Source organism: Electrona antarctica, assembly GCF_951216825.1.
Source record: "Electrona antarctica genome assembly, chromosome: 17".
Classification (NCBI taxonomy): Eukaryota; Metazoa; Chordata; class Actinopteri; order Myctophiformes; family Myctophidae; genus Electrona; species Electrona antarctica.
Window position 1 is genome coordinate 43,037,780 of NC_136798.1, and position 19,463 is coordinate 43,057,242.

The 19,463-nt window shown below is 42.6% G+C and overlaps 1 protein-coding gene across 3 annotated transcripts in view; it reads left to right on the top strand.

The window, feature by feature from the left end:
- Positions 1 to 16,473, top strand: part of LOC306941504 (uncharacterized protein) — a 29,874-nt gene extending 13,401 nt beyond the window's left edge. The window contains exons 1-6 of one of the 3 annotated variants that reach the window (XM_079527014.1): positions 2,603 to 2,850; positions 11,905 to 11,982; positions 12,348 to 12,434; positions 12,724 to 12,864; positions 14,303 to 14,380; positions 14,657 to 16,473. In XM_079527014.1, coding sequence (XP_079383140.1) covers positions 2,634 to 2,850; positions 11,905 to 11,982; positions 12,348 to 12,434; positions 12,724 to 12,864; positions 14,303 to 14,380; positions 14,657 to 15,969 — 1,914 coding nt within the window. In that variant the 5' untranslated portion in view covers positions 2,603 to 2,633 and the 3' untranslated portion in view covers positions 15,970 to 16,473. Of the gene's footprint in view, positions 1 to 2,602; positions 2,851 to 11,904; positions 11,983 to 12,347; positions 12,435 to 12,723; positions 12,865 to 14,302; positions 14,381 to 14,656 lie in introns of those variants that run through there. The other 2 variants (XM_079527015.1, XM_079527016.1) reach the window with 2 other exon arrangements.
- The last annotated feature ends 2,990 nt before the right edge of the window (positions 16,474 to 19,463 follow it).

Sequence of the window (19,463 nt, forward strand, 5' to 3'; positions counted from 1 at the left end):
AGATGTGCAAGCTCGCAGTGCGCCACAAAGAGACATGCTGTGAGCTAGGTTTTTGTTTTGTTTTTTTAATTACACACTGTTATCTGATTGGTACTCTGTATCTACCTAAACCTTATTGCCTTTTACGCCTTTTTCTCCGCAATTAGAATTATTTAAGGGCTGAAAACAAAATACCGTATATTACCAAATAGTAGCCCGAGCTGTTAATATGCAAATTCGATTCGGACCCCGGGCGTTTATAAGGAACCAGGCCGTTATTTGCAGTAGGCTGTTATTTATTTTTGCACCGGCCAGCACAGGCCATTATTTGGTTACAGTTACTGTCAAGCATGTTTTTAAGTGCAAATTTAAAAGGTATATGATAAACATACATAGCAGGCAAAGTCTTATTTTGTCTTTTTGATTTAATATTGAGAATAGGTGAGCTTATAGGCACCCAAAATTCCCCATTCCGGCATACTTTAAAACGCTCTGGATGCTAAATGCCTAAATTGTAATTGATTACTTATTATGCAGTAGCCGAGTCCTTCTTTTCTTTATTTCTTATTTAGTGTTAAAACGTCGTAAAGGTCCTTACATTGTCACTTCACTGTCATCTGGGGACAGCCCTTCACATATATGTGAGGACCACCCTACTGTATCACACAAATATTTGTGTTATAGGATATTTTTTATTTTATTTACATTAACCTCTTGAACCCTAACATCCCTATTCTGAAGCGAACATTATTTTTAGCAGAAACTACAAGCATATCTACTACAAGATTGGCACATTGTGAGCTTGCAGATTGTCTACTACACACCTTTCAGGGTCCATTTGGAACCCCCTAGGAAACCTCAGGGTCCCAGTACCCCACTTGTCTGTCTTTGAGAACCACTGTCCTAGATTTTCTTTCTTTCTTTTTTTAATTACACACTGTTATCTGATCGGTATACTCGGTATCCACCGATAGAAAACATGGTAGATATGGTGTCAAAATTAAACCCTATTAAGCCTTGTTCTCCGCAATTTAAAATTATTTTAGGGCTGGAAACAAAATCAATATATTTTATGAGCTGGGCAATGTATCGTAATATTGTGATATGTGTTTTGTCCTGGTTTTATACGGTTCAAATAGCAGATCTACAAGCTAACGTGTCACGATGACATGTGAGCTAGTAGATCTGCTAGATCTACAAACTACTCCAGAGTGTGATACTATTAAGACGCCCTGAGGGCGAGAAGCGACGGCAGACTGCTGGGCGAGCGCTGGTGCTGTAATGGGGGGTCAGATCAACATATGGAATGTCAGAACAGGTCAGCTCCATATATGGAGATCTAAGGGTGGCAGCGGAGGCAGTGTTTTTGAGTGTACAGGGTTTGATGAGGGCCATGGAGGGTCGGGCCTTAATTTTCGGGCCTGTTGAGAACTCTAGTTTTCGCCGGCTGCCGGGCGCGACTGCACTAATAACTTTAGGGCGGGCCCGTCTAGAGTTTTAATGGGCAGGTATATCAGTCAAAAGGGAGACATTGAAGAGGAAGGACGGGTGGGGAAGGACCAACATATGGAATGTCAGAACAGGTCAGCTCCATATATGGAGATCTAAGGGTTTGAGGTTTGAGGTCAGATGTAGAGTTGATGGCCGGAACCATATATGCAGATCTAGGTGATGATCCAGTCTTTTCCATGTATGGCTATCCAGGGTTTGATGAGGTCAGTGTCGTGATCTTCGTATATGGAGACGGCCATATATGGTGGCGTGCCATGTCACGAGGGGTGACCATATGGAGGCGTGACCGGCCAACCAACCGACCGACTGACTGACAGGATATGAAGGTTTTCATAGTAAACTTGGTCGCAATTGTCATCACACTATTGATTATTGCAATATGTTATTTTGTCCATAGCCTACCGTCCAGCCCCTGTTTAAATTATTTACATTTTAATTGAACGACATATCTGACAGAAGTTTGTGATCTGTGTTTGTCACAATTAAAAAAAAATTGTCGTCTTCTGTTTTTTTGAAGGTTCATTCTCTGAATACAACCCCACCATTCAAGTTTGCCAAAATAGCACAAGCTATTCTATCAGCACCTGTTTTGTTTTCAGAGAAAAACAGAAGACAACCGGGAGCTCACAGGAGATTAAAAATGCGTTGAAAGTACATGGTGCTTCTAGGATCAACAGGAATTAATTATAACAAAAGAAAGAGAGATCCGAGCACTCGAGAAATGTGGAGAAGAGGAAATGAAATTTAAAACAAAGTTTATTCCATAAAAGCCAACATGTTTCGACCTCTCATATGGTCTTCATCAGGGCAAGAACTGTCCTGAAGACTGACTGCAGGTATAGGCTAATGTATGCATACTAGATGATATTGAACGATGATATAAAAACAGTATCCATCTGACTATCATGCAGTGACAGTTACACATCCCCTCCACCAGGGGGCGAAAGGTATTCAAGCAACAGTGCCTGGATACATTACTGCGCATGCGTCAATCACGTTGATCCGGAAGCCGAAACTTCCGGAAGTAGACCTAGAAGTAGACCGTGTCGTTTTTTCCACAACAAATAAACGTTAGGTTTTTTTACATGCTGGTCACTGGTGTGAACACAGTTCTGGTCATAAAGGAGGAGAAAACGTGTCAAATGGAGTCTGTACGGCTGAAGATAAATGAACACATGACGTCGGTGGGAGAGGAGATTTTATATGTTTTAGAAAAACAACAAAGTGTTGATGTTTGTCATGTGCAACATGATGTCAGAGTGTTTGTGTTGGAGCGCCTCACTGCAGCTGCACGGTTCATGTACAACCTTTTCCAGAGAGAGATGGAGACTCTACACAACATCAAACTACACACTGCAGGTAATGTTGTCACACATTTTGATTGATTGATTGAAAATTGTATTAACAGTTTGCAGAATTACAGTACATTTCAAGCACAAACTCAATACAAAGGCTGTTAACTGTGAGTGGACGATCCAATTAAGCATTACACTTGTTTACAACAGGGTCCACCATGTTCAATTCATCAAAACATTTAGAGACGTACAAATAGACACTTCTATATAGACAAAGAACAGAACAGGAATTCATCATAATGGAGGTAAAAAGGGAAAACAAACATATACAGTGAGGGGAAAAGAGGGGGGGTGGGGGGATTCAGATTTTACGGGGGCCAGTTTCGAATTGCAGCCATCCGTAGGTGCCCTTTGAGAGCGGTTTTGAAGGAGTCAAGGGATTTGCAGGTCACACACACACGCATGTCACACACACACACACACACACATTGATTGATTGAAATATGTATTAACAGTTTGCAGAATTACAGTACAATTCAAGCACAACTCAATACAAAGACTGTTAACTGTGAGTGGACGACCCAATAAAGCATTACTTGTTTACAAGAGGGTCCACCTTGTTCAATTCATCAAAACAACAAAGAGCAGAAGGGGAATTCATCATAAAGATAAATTGATTGATTTATTAACAGTTTGCAGAATTACAGTACATTTCAAGTACAACTCAATACAAAAACTGTTAACAGTGAGTGGACGACACCATAAAGCATTACACTTGTTTACAATAGGGCCCACCATTTTCAATTCATCAAAACATTTAGAGACGTACGAATATACACAACTATATAGTAAAAAAATAAATCATCATAGGAGGTAAAAAGGGAAAAGAAACATACAGTGAGGGGAAACGGGTGGGTGGGGGTTTTCAAATTTTATGGGGGCCAGTTTCGAATTGCAGCCGTCTGTAGGTGCCCTTTGAGAGCAGTTTTGAAGGAGTCAAGGGATTCACATGTCCTAATGACTGTTGGTAGGGCGTTCCACATTTTGGTGGCATAGGAGCGAAATTAATTTAATCCCTTGATTGTGCCGAATCTGGGTTGCACATGGTTTGTTGAACTCCCTCTGGTGTTGTGGGTGTGGACTTTGTTGACATTAAGGAAATATTTAGACAGGTACATGGGTATCTTGGAATCTTGTGGACCAGACCCATTGCAAGGTGCTGTACTCTGTCGTCAACCCTAAGCCATTCCAGCCTGTCAAAGTGGGCAGGGGTGAGGTGGGTTCGGGGAGTGAGGCCAAGTAGGAGCCTGACAAGTTGGTTTTGGGAAGTCTGGAGCCTTGTTTTAATGGCCTTTGAGGTGCTGTGGTACCAAGAGGTGCATAGTCGAAGAAACCTTGTACGAGGGCTCCTGTTAGGGTCTTCAGGGTGTTTTTGTTGACCAGTGAGGAGATCCTGTAAAGGAATCTTGTTCTTTGGTTGACTTTTTTGATTACGTTGGTGGCCATTTTATCACCGGAAAGATTAGCCTCCAGGATGGAACCTAGGTAGGTAATTTCATATTTTCGTGTGATAATATTGTCACCCACTCTAACCAGGAAGCCATCTGCCTTGCTGAGATTACTACTAGATCCAAAGAGAATTGATTCAGTTTTCCCCAGGTGTAAAGATAGTTTGGATCAGTGAGCCAGGTGCAGATTCTACCGAGTTCAGAGCTGAGGGCCTTTTCAACCTGCAGTTTGTTCCTGTCCGAGACCAGCAGTGCTGAGTCATCTGCGAACAGGAACAAGCTGATGTCATGTCGTTTACATATATTAGGAACAGTAAAGACCCTAGTATGCTTCCTTTTGGAACGCCACAGCTCACTGGGAGGGGAGGGGACAGTGTTCCGTTCACCTCCACCATCTGTTCTCCCCTCCAGGTAGGATTGCATCCAGCTCACTGATGTGCTTTTAGCTTGTTAACCAGTATGGAGTGGTTCACGGTGTCAACAGCCTTTTGGAGGTCCAGCATGACCATGCTGCAGTATTTGCCAGCATCCACCTCGTGTTTGATGTGGTCGCTCAAATAGAGAAGGCACAGTGGAGTGGGATGTTCTGAAACCAGATTGGAACTCGTACATTAATTTATTTGTGGCAAGATACTTTTCAACCTGTTCATAGACTATTTTTTCCATCACTTTCGAGATGGAGCTTAGAATAGAAATAGGGCGGTAGTTGCCAGGGTCTAATTTACTCCCTTTCCTGTTGCAGAGGGGTTACTTTGGCCAGTTTGAAATATTGGGGGACCTGTCCCTGTTTGATGGAGAGGTTTACTATGTGGGTGATGATTGGAGCTATAGAGATGGCTAAGTCTCTGAGAAATTTGGACGGAATATTGTCATGGCTAGGTTTTTGTAGAAGGCATTGATGTGTTCTACACCAAAACGCCCAGAGTGGGAGGGCAGTTTGTTAGCCAGCGTTGTTGCAATGTTTGTAAAGAAGATGTGTAAGTACATCAAGCCTGTCAGTGATGAGGGTGTCGTCCGATTTGATGTTGATGTTTGTAAACCTGGTTTTTAGTTTCTGACCGCAGCCTAGTTGGTTGTTTAGTAGCTTCCAGAGCTCCCGAGGATTGTTTTTGTTTTCCTCGGCTTTATCATTGATAACGTTTCTTTTAGCTGATTCGGTCATGGCAGTTACACCGTTTCTTAGCTTGTTATGTTGGGTTTTTAGGATGCCTAGTTGGGTTTGGAGATCACTGTCGAAGAGCTTGGCTAGCTTGGCTAGCTTGGACTTGCATTTAAGAAGTTCAGAGCATTTTTTGTCTCTCTGGCTTTCATTGCAGTCAGTATGTCCGAATTCATCCATGGCTCCGAGCGGGTTTTGACCCTGATGGTTCGCAAAGGAGCCATGTTGTTTAGTACTGATGTAAATTTGGTTTTGAAGCCAAGCCATGCTTCTTCGACTAGTGTGCTCGTGAGCTCATCGGACCAATCCAGACTCTCCAGGTTAAAGGCCTCTCTAGAGTAGGTTTTGAGGTCTCTAGATATGATTGTTTGTGACAGCCAGACATAAGTTTTTGTTTTTTGCGGGTACAGAAATGCGGGGGGAAAAAAATCATAAAATGATCGCTAAGCCCGCATACAATAACCCCTTTCTTGGAGATTCTGGATTTGTCCGAGGACAGAATGAGATCAATGACAGTTTGAGAAGAATCACACACTCTTGTGGGTTGGGTAATTAGCTGACTGACACTATGCAGATCACAGAACCTACTGAATGACTTAAACACAGGTGCTTCCTTATGTTGCATGCCAATCAGGAGTTTCTCTACATGTTCCTTCCCAGCTAAGCACACAGTATAGCATAGGACCCATGCTGGTCAGGCGGTCTGTAGATGGTACCAACTAATACTGATTTAGCATTTTTGAAAATTATTTCAACCCACACAGTTTCTATTTCATCATGCTGCAAGTCAGTACGAGTAATGAATTCAGTGTCTTTGTGAATATACATGCACACACCACCACCATGTCTGTTTCTGTCGTTTCTGATGATTGAATAGTTCTCTATTTCAACTTCTGGATCTTTGGTAGATTCATCAAGTTTCGTTTCAGAGAAACTCAGGACGTGGGCCTTACCGTTTTGAAAAAGTTGCCTGATTTCGGTAAGTTTAGGTCCAAGGCTGTTCACATTCAGATGAAAAACGTGCAGGCCATTGGCGCCAATAATGGAGGTGATGTCGTCTGTGTTGTAGTAGTCTGAGGTAGACAAAGGGGTGGGCGGATCTTGCCGAGGGGGGGTGGGGGGTGGGTGTGGGGGGATGGGTCCATCGTCGGTCGGTTCAGGAGGCTCTGGCGGTGGTAGGCCTGGCCCGTCGTGCCGCGGTCTAGCTGAGTGGTTCTGCACTGGCGACGCACTGTTGACTGGGTCTGTGGTGGCCTCTGGTGGTCGGTGTCGCTTGTATCCACGGTTGTCTGGCTTGGAGGAGGGCTAGAGATTATAGCGTCGTTCCTTCTGCTCAGTGGAAGGATGTATGCGCCCAACCCGAGCCGTTCCGTTGTCCTTGCGTCCGTGTCCTCTTGGCTGCAAATCAGTCTCTTCGCCTGTAGTCTAGTGAATATAGGACCAGGATTAGGTTGAATGTCTCCTGCCATTAACAAGATTATACAACAAAGCGCTCGTCTGTCGATTTTGCCAAAAAGGGGTTTGTTTCTTCTGGCCGGATTGCAGGTTAACAGCGCGTGGATTCCACCCGCGCCGTGACCACAGTGTTTACCGGTAGATCCATTGTTGTTATCGAGGAGATAACACTTGCTGTGTTGTTCGTTGGTTACGGTGGTGTTGTTCTCGTAATCCATTTTCCTCATGTCCACGTGATGATAGAACCAGGGTGAATTAGAGTAGAAGTCCATAATCCACAAGAGTAGAAAGAAACATTCTGTGACTTAGCGCAAGAGCGAAACGAAACACTTCTATCCATCTCAATGACCGGATGCAACACACACACACACACACACACACACACACACACACACACACACACACACACACACACACACACACACACACACACACACACACACACACAAACAGTCAAACTACAGACTGCAGGTAGTAAGTTAGTAAGTACATTTTATTTATAGAGCACCTTTCGAAACAATGTTACAAAGTGCTGTACAGTGGCCAGCAAGGTAAAACAATCAAGGTAAGGTAGGTAATGTTCCACAGACTGAAACAACACATTACGATGCAATGTGACATAGCTCTGTTTACTAAATGCTGTACCCCAACTGTATATACTTTCTTTTTTGGCGTTTTTTGCCTTTATTAACTCTTTGAGAGTTTCAAGGATTTCTATATAGTTTTTAGACTTCTCTATGGCAGAATGGCGTTTTTGAATGATTTATTGAAAATTCTCTGCTGTGAATGTGTGACAACGAAAGACCTTCAGAGAAAGCTTGGCTTGTCTGCTTCCAGGAAAAAAATGAACTGAGTTGATAAAATGTTTAGTTGTGGTGTTGGAAGCCATTTAAAAGAGCCTGCATTTACACTGGGTAGTGTTTCTAGGACAACAAAAAAAGTTATGACCGGTTGAAGTTTTATTTTCTAAATAACTTTTTTTCTGCTGGGCGTACATAGCCATGCAATATCTCATTTTAAAGGGTGAGTTGTCTAGTTCAATTAAAATAAAATAAAAAGTTTATCACATGTACCACTGTAGATATTTTGCCATCTATAAATAGCATGGTCAGTCATGATCAATCTGACCTATCCAGCTAAAAGTCCCCCTAGCTCTGAAATGGAACATCATATAAACTCAATTCTTTTTTGGGGTAAAATTAGACATTCTAACGCACATTTTGATATATACCATGTTTACATAGTCTTACCAGTACCGTGTCTATTCATGCATGTATCTCAAAAACCTGTTGTGAAGAAACAGTTTTGATAAAAAACTCATCCAAGGACATTGTTTTGATATGACTTTGTGCCCATGATATGTATCAAAATATAGACTTGAATGTATACTGTATTATAACAAAAAAATTGGGTTCTTACCATCTACCGTTACAGAGTAAATCACAGTTGAAACTCGCTTAGTCAAACCATAAACCTCAGACTAGTGAACAAAATAGCCATGACAGGTCTAACTCATTGTAAAAGCTTGTCTTTTATTTTTTATGACTACTAACATAATACAATTATAATAAATATTACAGAAAATAAATAGGCCTACATACAAAACAGTTGTCCCCAAACTCCCCAGTGTCCCCAAACCACTGCATTCCAGTTGTTCTTGACGGTGTGTGTGTGTGTAGGCTAAATTTAAAAAAAAAAAAAACTGAAATGAATGAATGCATCCGGTTCAGTGTCGGAGAACTCCATCGCAGTCTTGACTCTTCGTCTTCATCATCATCATCATCATCATCATCATCCTCCTCCTCCTCCGATGCCAGTTCTAAATATATAAAAATAAACATTTAGCTGTAGTCAGCCCGGCCAATAGCCAGTTGGGGGGGGGGGGGACGTAAGCTATCTGACATCATCGTCATCATCACACGGAGACACACTAAACAATGTACAATCATGATTGTATACAATATACAATGAATGCAATTATCATGCAAGCTCAGACGTCAATGAAACGTCATACAGATCTTATATAATACGCTACTGTTAGCTTCACTCCCCGTCCCCCCTCCGATCCTTGTAGCAACGTCATCATAACCACGCGTTGCTTCAGTAAACGATGCATGTTTGTTCTCCGTCTTTGTAGACAGTAAATAAAAGGAGCGAACATTACTCTAAAGATCAGATCGCCTATAAGGCACGCTACAATATAAAATACTTGTACTGCCATGCGTGCATGCCTGCTACGATACATTTGTACTGCACCAACCAACCGATCGACACCAACCCCCCCCTCCAGCCCTTAGCCAGCACCAATGCACCGACCAACACCATTAGCCAGCACCTTCGGTGCTGGCTAATGGCTGGGGGCCATCGTGGTGAGTCATTCTGGCGTCATGATCTGACTAGTAGTAGTAATTATCCAAGCATCTATTTGTAGCGATCATCTTATGATTTCTGATCACTATAGAAGGGCATTTTCTACAATAAGATTACCTCAAAACATTCCGGGTTGATCGTCTTCTTCAATGGTTTCCCGGTATAGCTCATCGGACGACGATGGGGAGACAATGAAAAAAGGAGGGAGGGAGCAGCGAGTCTCGCTGTAAGCACTGGACCAGGGCTACTCCGCCTGGAGAAGGCGACTGGGACGCGTATGGATCAATACTACTACCACAAAACTCGCTCAAATAAATAGTACTGCTTTCAACTTTTTCTGCTAGAAAATCGCTCGGGCGAGACGGCAAACAGGCAAAACAATGAAAACTATGAAGACTCCCTCTGCCCCCACTGTTTACAGGGGGTGGGACCAGCTTCCAATGGCAACACGTACACGTGTGTCACGTGACACGGGTTTTCTGGGTAATGTAGTTGGAATATAAGCTCAGGAATTTAAACAGCGCTTCGGAGCATATTAATATGTTTAGATTCATCAAAAACTGTGAAGACGCCAATTGGCGTCATTGATCATTTACGGAATTCTGATGAAGACGCCAATTGGCGTCTTTCACCTTCTAAGGGTTAATAGGGTACAGTACAATTAGACAGGAGATGGGGAGAGAGATGGGGAGTGACATGCGGCAAAGGCCGTCAGGCTTGGGAGTCGAACCCGCGGCACGCCGGCCGGCTGGCTTGGCAGCTCAAGTGCCCAGACAGTTGAACTAACCGCCCGGGTGTTTTTATTATATTTTGATAAAAAAGCCCCCCACCCCCAGTTTTCACGCCGTGTCAAGTACCGTGCCGAATTCAAATGGTTACTACTTTGCATAACAACAGCTTTAACTGTTTACCTGAGCACACGTAGCCTATACGGTAAGCATGCATACTTACAGCAGTAGGCTATGGCTCCAATAGGCTACTGCTGCTGCATGTGTGGTGTTCAGCACACAAGAAGAATGCCTCCTCCTCCATCAAAGAACAGATTCGTCCAAAGCAAACTTTTTATTTTCGCTAGTGTGCAGTAAAGATGTTTGTCTGACTATTTTAAGTCTACTTTTGTGTTTGTGTTGTGTGTCTAAAACTCTCATACACTATTTAACCATAGACTTAGGTTATATGCAGGCTCCGTTCTGTGTGCATGCCGCGATGCACGCGCATGCACGTGTGTGCGCGTGCGTAACATTCCCTGGTACCAGTAAAAAAATCACCATGACACCACTGAATAATACGTTTATTTAAACCTGGGTGACGGCACGGGATGCATCTGTGTGTGGTTCTGCAAAAAAAACATACACAATACTGAGCTCATGTTCCAGTACTCTCACAGGACTATGGCAACACTCAGTGGGCCTCATGCGCCAACCGTTCTTAAGAAGTTCTTAAGAGGAAATTTGTTCTTAGACCCACTTAGGACATTTTTAAGAAGGTTTTGGGATCCCTCAATCTTTTCTTAGCTGTGATTTGTTCGTAGGTAAGAACAGAATCTACGCACACTGTAGAGCACTCTTAGGGTGCCTTTTTCGTTCTTAAGTGCAATCTGAAAACATAAAGGAAAAACAGCGCCATCTGCATGATGTTTGGTCTGAGGACCTCAAGGGGTCCTTGAGGAAGTTCCAGGCAGTCCACAGCAAAATATGGAACATTTTACCACTTTAATCCCATTTTATACTTTGAAAATAGCCAATCAACCAAGCTCACAAACGCGTCCCATTACTGCCCGTTTTGAGCTTGTAGATTGGCTATTTTCAAAACATTTCCCTAGCAGAAAATATTTTCATATAGGGGTCTGCAGAATGCATGTCAATTTGGGGGTCCTTGACATGAAAATGTTTGAGAACCACTGGTTTAGAGTTCACAACCCAACCCAAACAAACGCACCATACCCACCACATAACCCCCACCCCATGCACCCGCCATCATCCCCCCCTGACTATTGTGAGATAAATAATAAAATACATTCATGAATATTGAAATATTGAACATTTCTGTTCACTTCAGTACCTCCACAGTATTATTGATTTTTAATGTTTGGAGTCTGGTGTTCCACCATATTTAGACTTTAGTTTAGGTATTCTTGACTTCACTCAACTTTATTTCTGTGAGGTCCTGTGATTTCTGCTGCAGTCACACACAGGTGTGACTGCAGGCAAGGCCATGGAGTCATGCAAAACCACACCCACCTGGGTGAACACAGGTAGGAAAGTGAATTCCCAATGCCTTATATGGGATTGGTGGGGCGGTTCCCTATGGTAATTAGGATGCTAATTAGGATATATGGGGCATCTACCTATGATAATTTGAATTAACTGGCACACCCCTTCAAGTTATGATGATTTGGATTCATCATCATAAGAACATGCTTACGAACAATTCTGCCTACTTAAGAACGTTTCATGACTCTGACTGGACTTCTCTTAGGAATTCACTTAGGAAGAAATGTAAGAGGAAAAGTTAGGAACTTATTGGCGCATGAGGCCCAATGATCCCAGGTTTACAACACTGATGATGTTTCCGAGTTCATGCATCAGTAGATGTTTAATTTAGTTATTCTATTCCTTCACTGCAGACCCGTGTGCAGAGTTCAGTCTGAAGGTGAAGAGGTTTTGGAGTGTTAAACAGGAACCTGAAAACCACCTGGACATCAGTACGTTTCATTCATTCTCTCTCTCTCTCTCTGTCTGTCTGTCTGTCTGTCTGTCTGTCTGTCTGTCTGTCTGTCTGTCTGTCTGTCTGTCTGTCTGTCTGTCTGTCTGTCTGTCTGTCTGTCTGTCTGTCTGTCTCGCGTGCACACATTCCTTTTTCTTTGTTTGTACGGCTAATAGGCATATCCAAACTGGAATGGAATTATAATGGTTGCAGTAAATATCATATTTTATGAAAGAGATTGAAGTTATGGTTTGGAAATGGAAAATGAAGTTCGCCCAACTACCAAAGCTAAACTCTGCATGAAATTATGTTCAAATTTCAAACTTTTAATGTGTTTTCCCTCATTGTATCTTTCCCCCTTAGACTTCCTGCCCCTGCCTGTGTGTAAAGAGGAGGTTTCCCCTGAACACGAGGAGGAGAGGAGCTCCAGTCTGGTCCAGGATGAAAACAGTACGTTTCATGCTCTCTCTCTCTCTCTCTCTCTCTCTCTCTCTCTCTCTCTCTCTCTCTCTCTCTCTCTCTCTCTCTTTTGTCTTGTAAGGCTAACGGGCATATCTAAACTGAAATGTGTTGGTAAATTAGAATGTTTGCAGTAAATTACATTTTTTTAAGAATGAGAATAAACTTATGGTTTGGAAGTGGAAAATTTATTTTTGCAGCTGAAGTTCATCCAACTACCGGAGCTAAACACTGCATGAAATAATGTAAAGTTCAAACATTTAATGGTTTTCTCGTCTAGACTTCCTGCACCTGCCTGTGTGTAAAGAGGAGGTTTCCCCAGAACACGAGGAGAGGAGCTCCAGTCTGGTCCAGGAGGAACCACAACCTCCACACATTAAAGAGGAACAAGATGAGCTACTTCAAAGACCAGAGGAGGCTGGTGGGTCAATGATGACATTACTAGCAGTGAAAAGTGAAGATGAGGATGAAAACAGAGGCTGTAGCCAGCACCTCAACTGAACACATTGAAACACAAGCTGATGTAGAGGACTGTGGAACATCACAGCCAAACTAGTGGTGAAACGCATGAATACGCAAGAAAGCAAGTTAACTTACTCAACTTACGTGTGCTGCATTTAGGGTTAGGGAACGGGGATGCGATTAGTAATGGGGCGAGTCAAACGGGTCGGGCTCAAATTATTAGGCCCGATTAAAGCTTGAATGCAACCCACAACATTATTTGGCTTACAGCTTGACTCTGGAGGTTGAACTCACTCTCTACCCACTGTGCAGTTAGGCTGATGAGCGACATTTGACTCACGCTACTTCTCCAAATGTCGGTGGAGAAACTAGCCGTCGACATTTCACACAACAAGCTGTGTACGTGTTCTTTCACCAGACAGTGGCCTTGTGGTTAGAGTGTCCGCCCTGAAACTGGGAGGTCGGGGGTTTGATCCCCGGCCGGGTCATACCAAAGACTGTATAAATGGGACCCAATGCCTCCCTGCTTGGCACTAAGCATCAATGCGTTGGATTGGGGGTCAAATCAACTAATGATTCCCGAGTGCGGCGCACGCTGCGGCACACCTATCCAAGAGATGGGTCAAATGCGGGGAACAAATTTCACTGCGGTAACATGTGTGACTAATCGTACGACTTTGACAAGTGATGACATGTTTGTAAGGGCTTGTGTGCGTGTGTTGTGTTCGGTAGCCAAGCCATGCTATAAATGAAAAATAAAGGCAAGCGGTGAAGCAATAATACATGCACTCTAAGACGTGGTAAATATGGGTTAAGATCATCTGTAGCCTTTGACTTCTTAGTGCGTATTTGTGAAACTGCATTGAAAAATGTAGTATGTGTAACTGGTGTAAATGAAAAGCCTGTTGGAGAAACGTTGAGTGAGTTGTCAGTAGCTGATTCCCCGCCATGATCTGATAGGGCTAGATTAATAGACTGCCTGTCAAATAGATGGTCGGATAATAATAATATTAAGTTTGGAGGCGGTTCAAAGACGTGGCAGGGAGAGAAACAGCAGAATGAATATCATTGAGCATGTCTGTGTGATGATGTAAACGGCATGTCAAGATACCTGTGATACCAGCTTTAATGTAGTCCATTTGTTCTCCCAGAGTGTTGATTTCTTCCTTTGTCCGTTTTTCCTGCAGCTGTGTTAACCTTTCCACCACATGTTGTATGTTGCACTTGCTGCCTACTGATCGTTTCAACTCAACTCAAGTTCATGAAGAGGAGCTTGCAGCTCTTGCTGAGCTCTTCTGAATTCCCAAATGGTCCCTTGCATTGCCAACAGATTTTTGTTATTCATGTCACATCAAATTCCTTATTATGAAAGTCTTTATTCTATTCCTTCATTGCAGACCAGTGTGTAGAGTCCAGCCTGAAGGTGAAGAGGTTTTGGAGGGTTAAACAGGAACCCGAAAACCACCTGGACATCAGTACGTTTCATGCACTCTCTCTCTTTCACACACACACACACACACACACACACACACACACACACACACACACACACACACACACACACACACACACACACACACACACACACACACACAAATTACATTTTTTTTAAGAATGAGAATAAACATGGTTTGCAAGTGGAAAATATATTTACAGCTGAAGTTCATCCAACTACCAGAGAACACTGCATGAAATAATGTAAAGTTGAAACATTTAATGGTTTTCTCTCATTGTATATTTTCTTCCTCTAGACTTCCTGCATGTGTGTAAAGAGGAGATTTCCCCTGAAAACGAGGAGAGGAGCTACAGTCTGGTCCAGGAGGAACCACAACCTCCACACATTAAAGAGGAACAAGATGAGCTACTTCAAAGACCAGAGGAGGCTGGTGGGTCAATGATGACATTACTAGCAGTGAAAAGTGAAGATGAGGATGAAAACAGAGAGACAGAGGCTGTAGCCAGCACCTCAACTGAACACATTGAAACACAATCAGATGTAGAGGACTGTGGAACATCACATCCATCTAGTGGTGAACACATGAAAACACAAACTGATTTAGACGGCTGTGGAACACCACAACCAACCACAGATGACCAGTTCCTCTCTCCACACTGTTCTGAATCTGACGTCACTGAAGACAGTGATGACTGGGTAGAGACCAGGGAAGGTCAGTCGGTTGTAAACGCACTGACTTTACGCAAGACACAAAATGTGGAAGAACAAACATTGTCTTCAAGCCACAAGCTGTCCCAGGACCTGACATCGTCAAAAAAAACTCACTCCATTGAGAATCACACAGGGAAGAAACGTTTTAGTTGTAAAGAGTGTGGCAAAATGTTTAATAAAAAGGGACATCTGAAGACGCACACAGTTGTTCATACAGGGGAAAAGTCCTTTGCTTGCAAAGTTTGCGGTAAATGCTTTAGTCGAAGTGGTGACCTGAAAACACACATGAGGACACATACAGGGGAAAAGCCCTTTAACTGCAAAGTTTGTGGTAAAGGCTTTAGTCGAAGTGGTGACCTGAAAACACACATGAGGACACATACAGGGGAAAAGCCCTTTCATTGCAAAATTTGTGGTAAAGGCTTTAGTCTAAATTATAATCTGAAAACACACATGGTGACACATACAGGGGAAAAGCCCTTTAACTGCAAAGTTTGTGGTAAAGGCTTTAGTCGAAGTGGTGACCTGAAAACACACATGAGGACACATACAGGGGAAAAGCCCTTTCATTGCAAAATTTGTGGTAAAGGCTTTAGTCTAAATCAGAATCTGAAAACACACATGAGGACTCATACAGGGGAAAAGCCCTTTAACTGCAAAGTTTGCGGTAAAGGCTTTAGTCAAAGTTGTTACCTGAAATCACACATGAGGACACATACAGGGGAAAAGCCCTTTCATTGCAAAATTTGTGGTAAAGGCTTTAGTCTAAATCAGAATCTGAAAACACACATGAGGACTCATACAGGGGAAAAGCCCTTTAACTGCAAAGTTTGCGGTAAAGGCTTTAGTCAAAGTTGTTACCTGAAATCACACATGAGGACCCATACAGGGGAATAGCCCTTTAGTTGCAACGACCAAACAAACCCCCCCCCCCCCCCCCCCCCCCAAAAAAAAAGCTTCTGTCTAAATAATATTTTGAAAGACCACATGAGGACTCGTACAAGCAGATAATCCTTTTAGCTGCAGTTTGTTGCAAATGCTTTGGTGAAAATGCACATGTGAAGATAATGAGCAACAAGAAGCATATGCCTGTTTCAAATTAGCATTCTGAGTTGACACTATATCCCACACAGACAGATGCATTATCGTTCATTCTAAAACGGTTAGTCCCAATACTTGATTCTGATTGGCTGGTTACCGTCACGTGACCGTTGTAAATTTCACCGATAATCCACACCTTCAATCACTTTGTATCATTCCCAGCTGATCCTCCTGCCTTGTAGCTGTACTGGGGAAGGGGAGCACTTGATTGCCTTACACACGCTGGCCGTGCGGGCGTGTAAGCACCGCCCGCACTCATATGACTGTGAATGTGTGGCTCCAGGCAGCCCCGTAAAGACATCAAGCGCTATTCTCCCGTCATATAGTCTACTTGCCGAGCAAAACAAGGAAGTGTGTGGCTCGTTCTTGTGGCGCAAAGCGTAGCTACTTTTGTGAATTTCATAGTTTTATGAGGTTAATATTGCTATATGTTTGTAACCGTTTTAGAAAAGCAATAAGCCACGCGAGGTCCCAGCCTTCCGTGGATTTTACCATGGCTGAGAGGGTAGACACCCTCCGCTATGCGTCGGGTCTCACTATGCCTCTCAGCCATGGTAAAATCCACGGTAACCTGAGACCTCTTGTCGTTTATTGCTTTAATTTAATCGACATCATATGAATCACATGAATGAATAAAACAAACAACTTTTCTGTTGATTATTGTGTGTGTGTGTGTGTGTGTGTGTGTGTGTGTGTGTGTGTGTGTGTGTGTGTGTTTGTTTCCCTTCAAGTCCATTATCTTGTTGGCATCACTTTGTTTACTTGTTTAAATTCTATTTTTTTTTAGTTAAGTAGAAGTATTGTTTGTAAATAAAAGTTTAACTGCTACACGTCTCTTGTGTGTTATATTACTACAGAAATGTTACCAAACGATGTGTGGTTCACCTCTAATTGTGTAAATAGTGTACTTAGGCCTACTCCAGCCTATATACCTTGTAATTAAGCTATTACAACAAGGTTAACTAGATCTGCACTCTGTCGAGTGCAAGTGCTGTTAAGTACTGTAGACCGCTACAAACGTTCAAATCTCAGCCTCTCTGTGAAGGAACGTTTGCAATATTGAATTATTAGGTTTAGCTATTTGCTACGTACCTTGGTTTTGGAGGAGAAAAAGTAGTATTTTGAAGTATGGTAATGATTACTTATGCCTGTTATGGCAGTGGTGTCAGATTACATACATGTATACATAAGGGCATTACCTTTAGTCCACCCGACACTGGAACATGTCATCGTTATGTCACCATCGATAACCAATTATACCCTGGCATTGGTACATATATTCATCACGTCATATGCTCATATTTCCATATATGTGTATATGTCTATATGTATGTATATGTAGTTTCTGAGTGGTATAGTGGTATAATGTGATTAGTTGGGTGGTTCGATGCGTATGTACTTGACACTGAAACATATCATTACGTCACCATCGTCAACCAATTATACCCTGGCGTTGGTACATAATCTTCATCACGGTTCACGGAAAGCATACCTGCACGGTCAGCTTCCGTATGTCCGTATGACATCATCATCACGTGCATTCTAAGGGACATTGGTACATATCTTCATCACGTCATGGAACATATGCTATGTAGGATGACGGAAAACATACCTGCACGGTCAGCTTGGGGCCAGCATATGACGTCATAACATGTGCTGGCCCCGAACACGCGCATCGTAGCACCTGACTGATAACATTACTTGCACGCTCTGCTTGCGCAAGTAATTATACCTTGTAAGTACACTATTACTACAGGGTGCATTATAAGTTTGACAGCCTACATACCTTGTGGTAGGGTGAGTGATATGTTTTGGTTAAAACGAAATGTTTTGTTAAACCACTATATTCTGATAGTAATCGTTTGTTCAGTAAAGGGGTCTCCAGCTCTTCAATAAACAGAAAATAGACCCTCCAGAAATATGCGGGCAAAAGTCCTTGGTTATGCAATGGGATAGTTCCAGCCATAGGAGCAATGTTTGGAACTATAGCCCATAGGCACCCTTTGATCTCGAAACTCTGTCCCACTCTACACTCTGCGGCTCTGCCTCCCCCCTCATCATCAGCACACATTAGTAAATGCACACGATTTCCCCAGCGACAATCAATCAATCAATCTTTATTTCAGACCCAGGAGGATCCATATCACAAACAATACAATATAACAGTAAATACAAAAAATAAAAATAAATAAAAAAGGTACATATATGCACATATCCCACACTGTTCAGTTTCTGACATACAGACATGTGCGCCAGTGGTTCCACAGTCTCGATGAGAACCTGAGTGAACTGCGTTTAGGGTCCGTTATTACAGAAATGATGTCGTTTATTGACTCAGATGCCCTACACATGAATCTGTACATAAGGTTACGTAGTACAGCAGAGCAGGTAGGTACTCCGACACTAACAAACATCTGGCTAGCACTGGAGCTTCTTGGCACTCTCAACAGCAGCCTCATACAATCATTATAGGCCACTGTGAGTCTTCTGATGCTGCTTTGTCTATAGCGGCACCATAGGTGTGCAGTATACAGCGGTGTACAGAAGGATCTAAAGAGCGATATCTTCACAGGAACCGAGCACATGCTAAATTTGCGACACAGCATGTTTGCTTGGGCATACAGCTTCCGTCGCTGTCTATAGATGTCCTTGTCATCTGAGAGATCATCAGAGATGATATGGCCCAAATAAGTGTACTCGCTGCACACACTAAGAGCAGTGCCAGCCAGATGGAAGTCAGGAAAGGCTGAATGTCTGTCTTCCCTACTTCGGATTATCATTATTTTACTTTTCTTAGCATTGTATTTTATATTAAAATCAAGACCATACTGTGAGCATACTTCCAGAAGCTGTTGGAGACCAGCACTATACGGACTGAAAATGACCAAATCATCAGCATACATCAGGTGGTTAATTAGTGAGTCACCAACCCTACACCCTGTACCACATGTATTTAAAGACAATGATAAGTCATTCATATAAACATTAAAAAGAAAAGGAGATAAAATTCCCCCTTGACGGACACCATTGATCACATGAAAGGGAGCAGACATTGACTTCCCCCATTTTACACTCATGGTCTGGTGAGCATACCAGAACACCAGGATTCTGACTAAGAACCTGGGGACCCCTCTTTGTATCAGTTTAGAAAAAAGCTTTTCATGATTGATGCGATCAAATGCCCGGGAAGCATCAATGAAAGAAACAAACATTGTAGAGTTCTGCCTACCATATTTATCTAAGATCTCTTTGAGAGCAAAAATACACAAATCAGTGCCATGTTTTCTTTT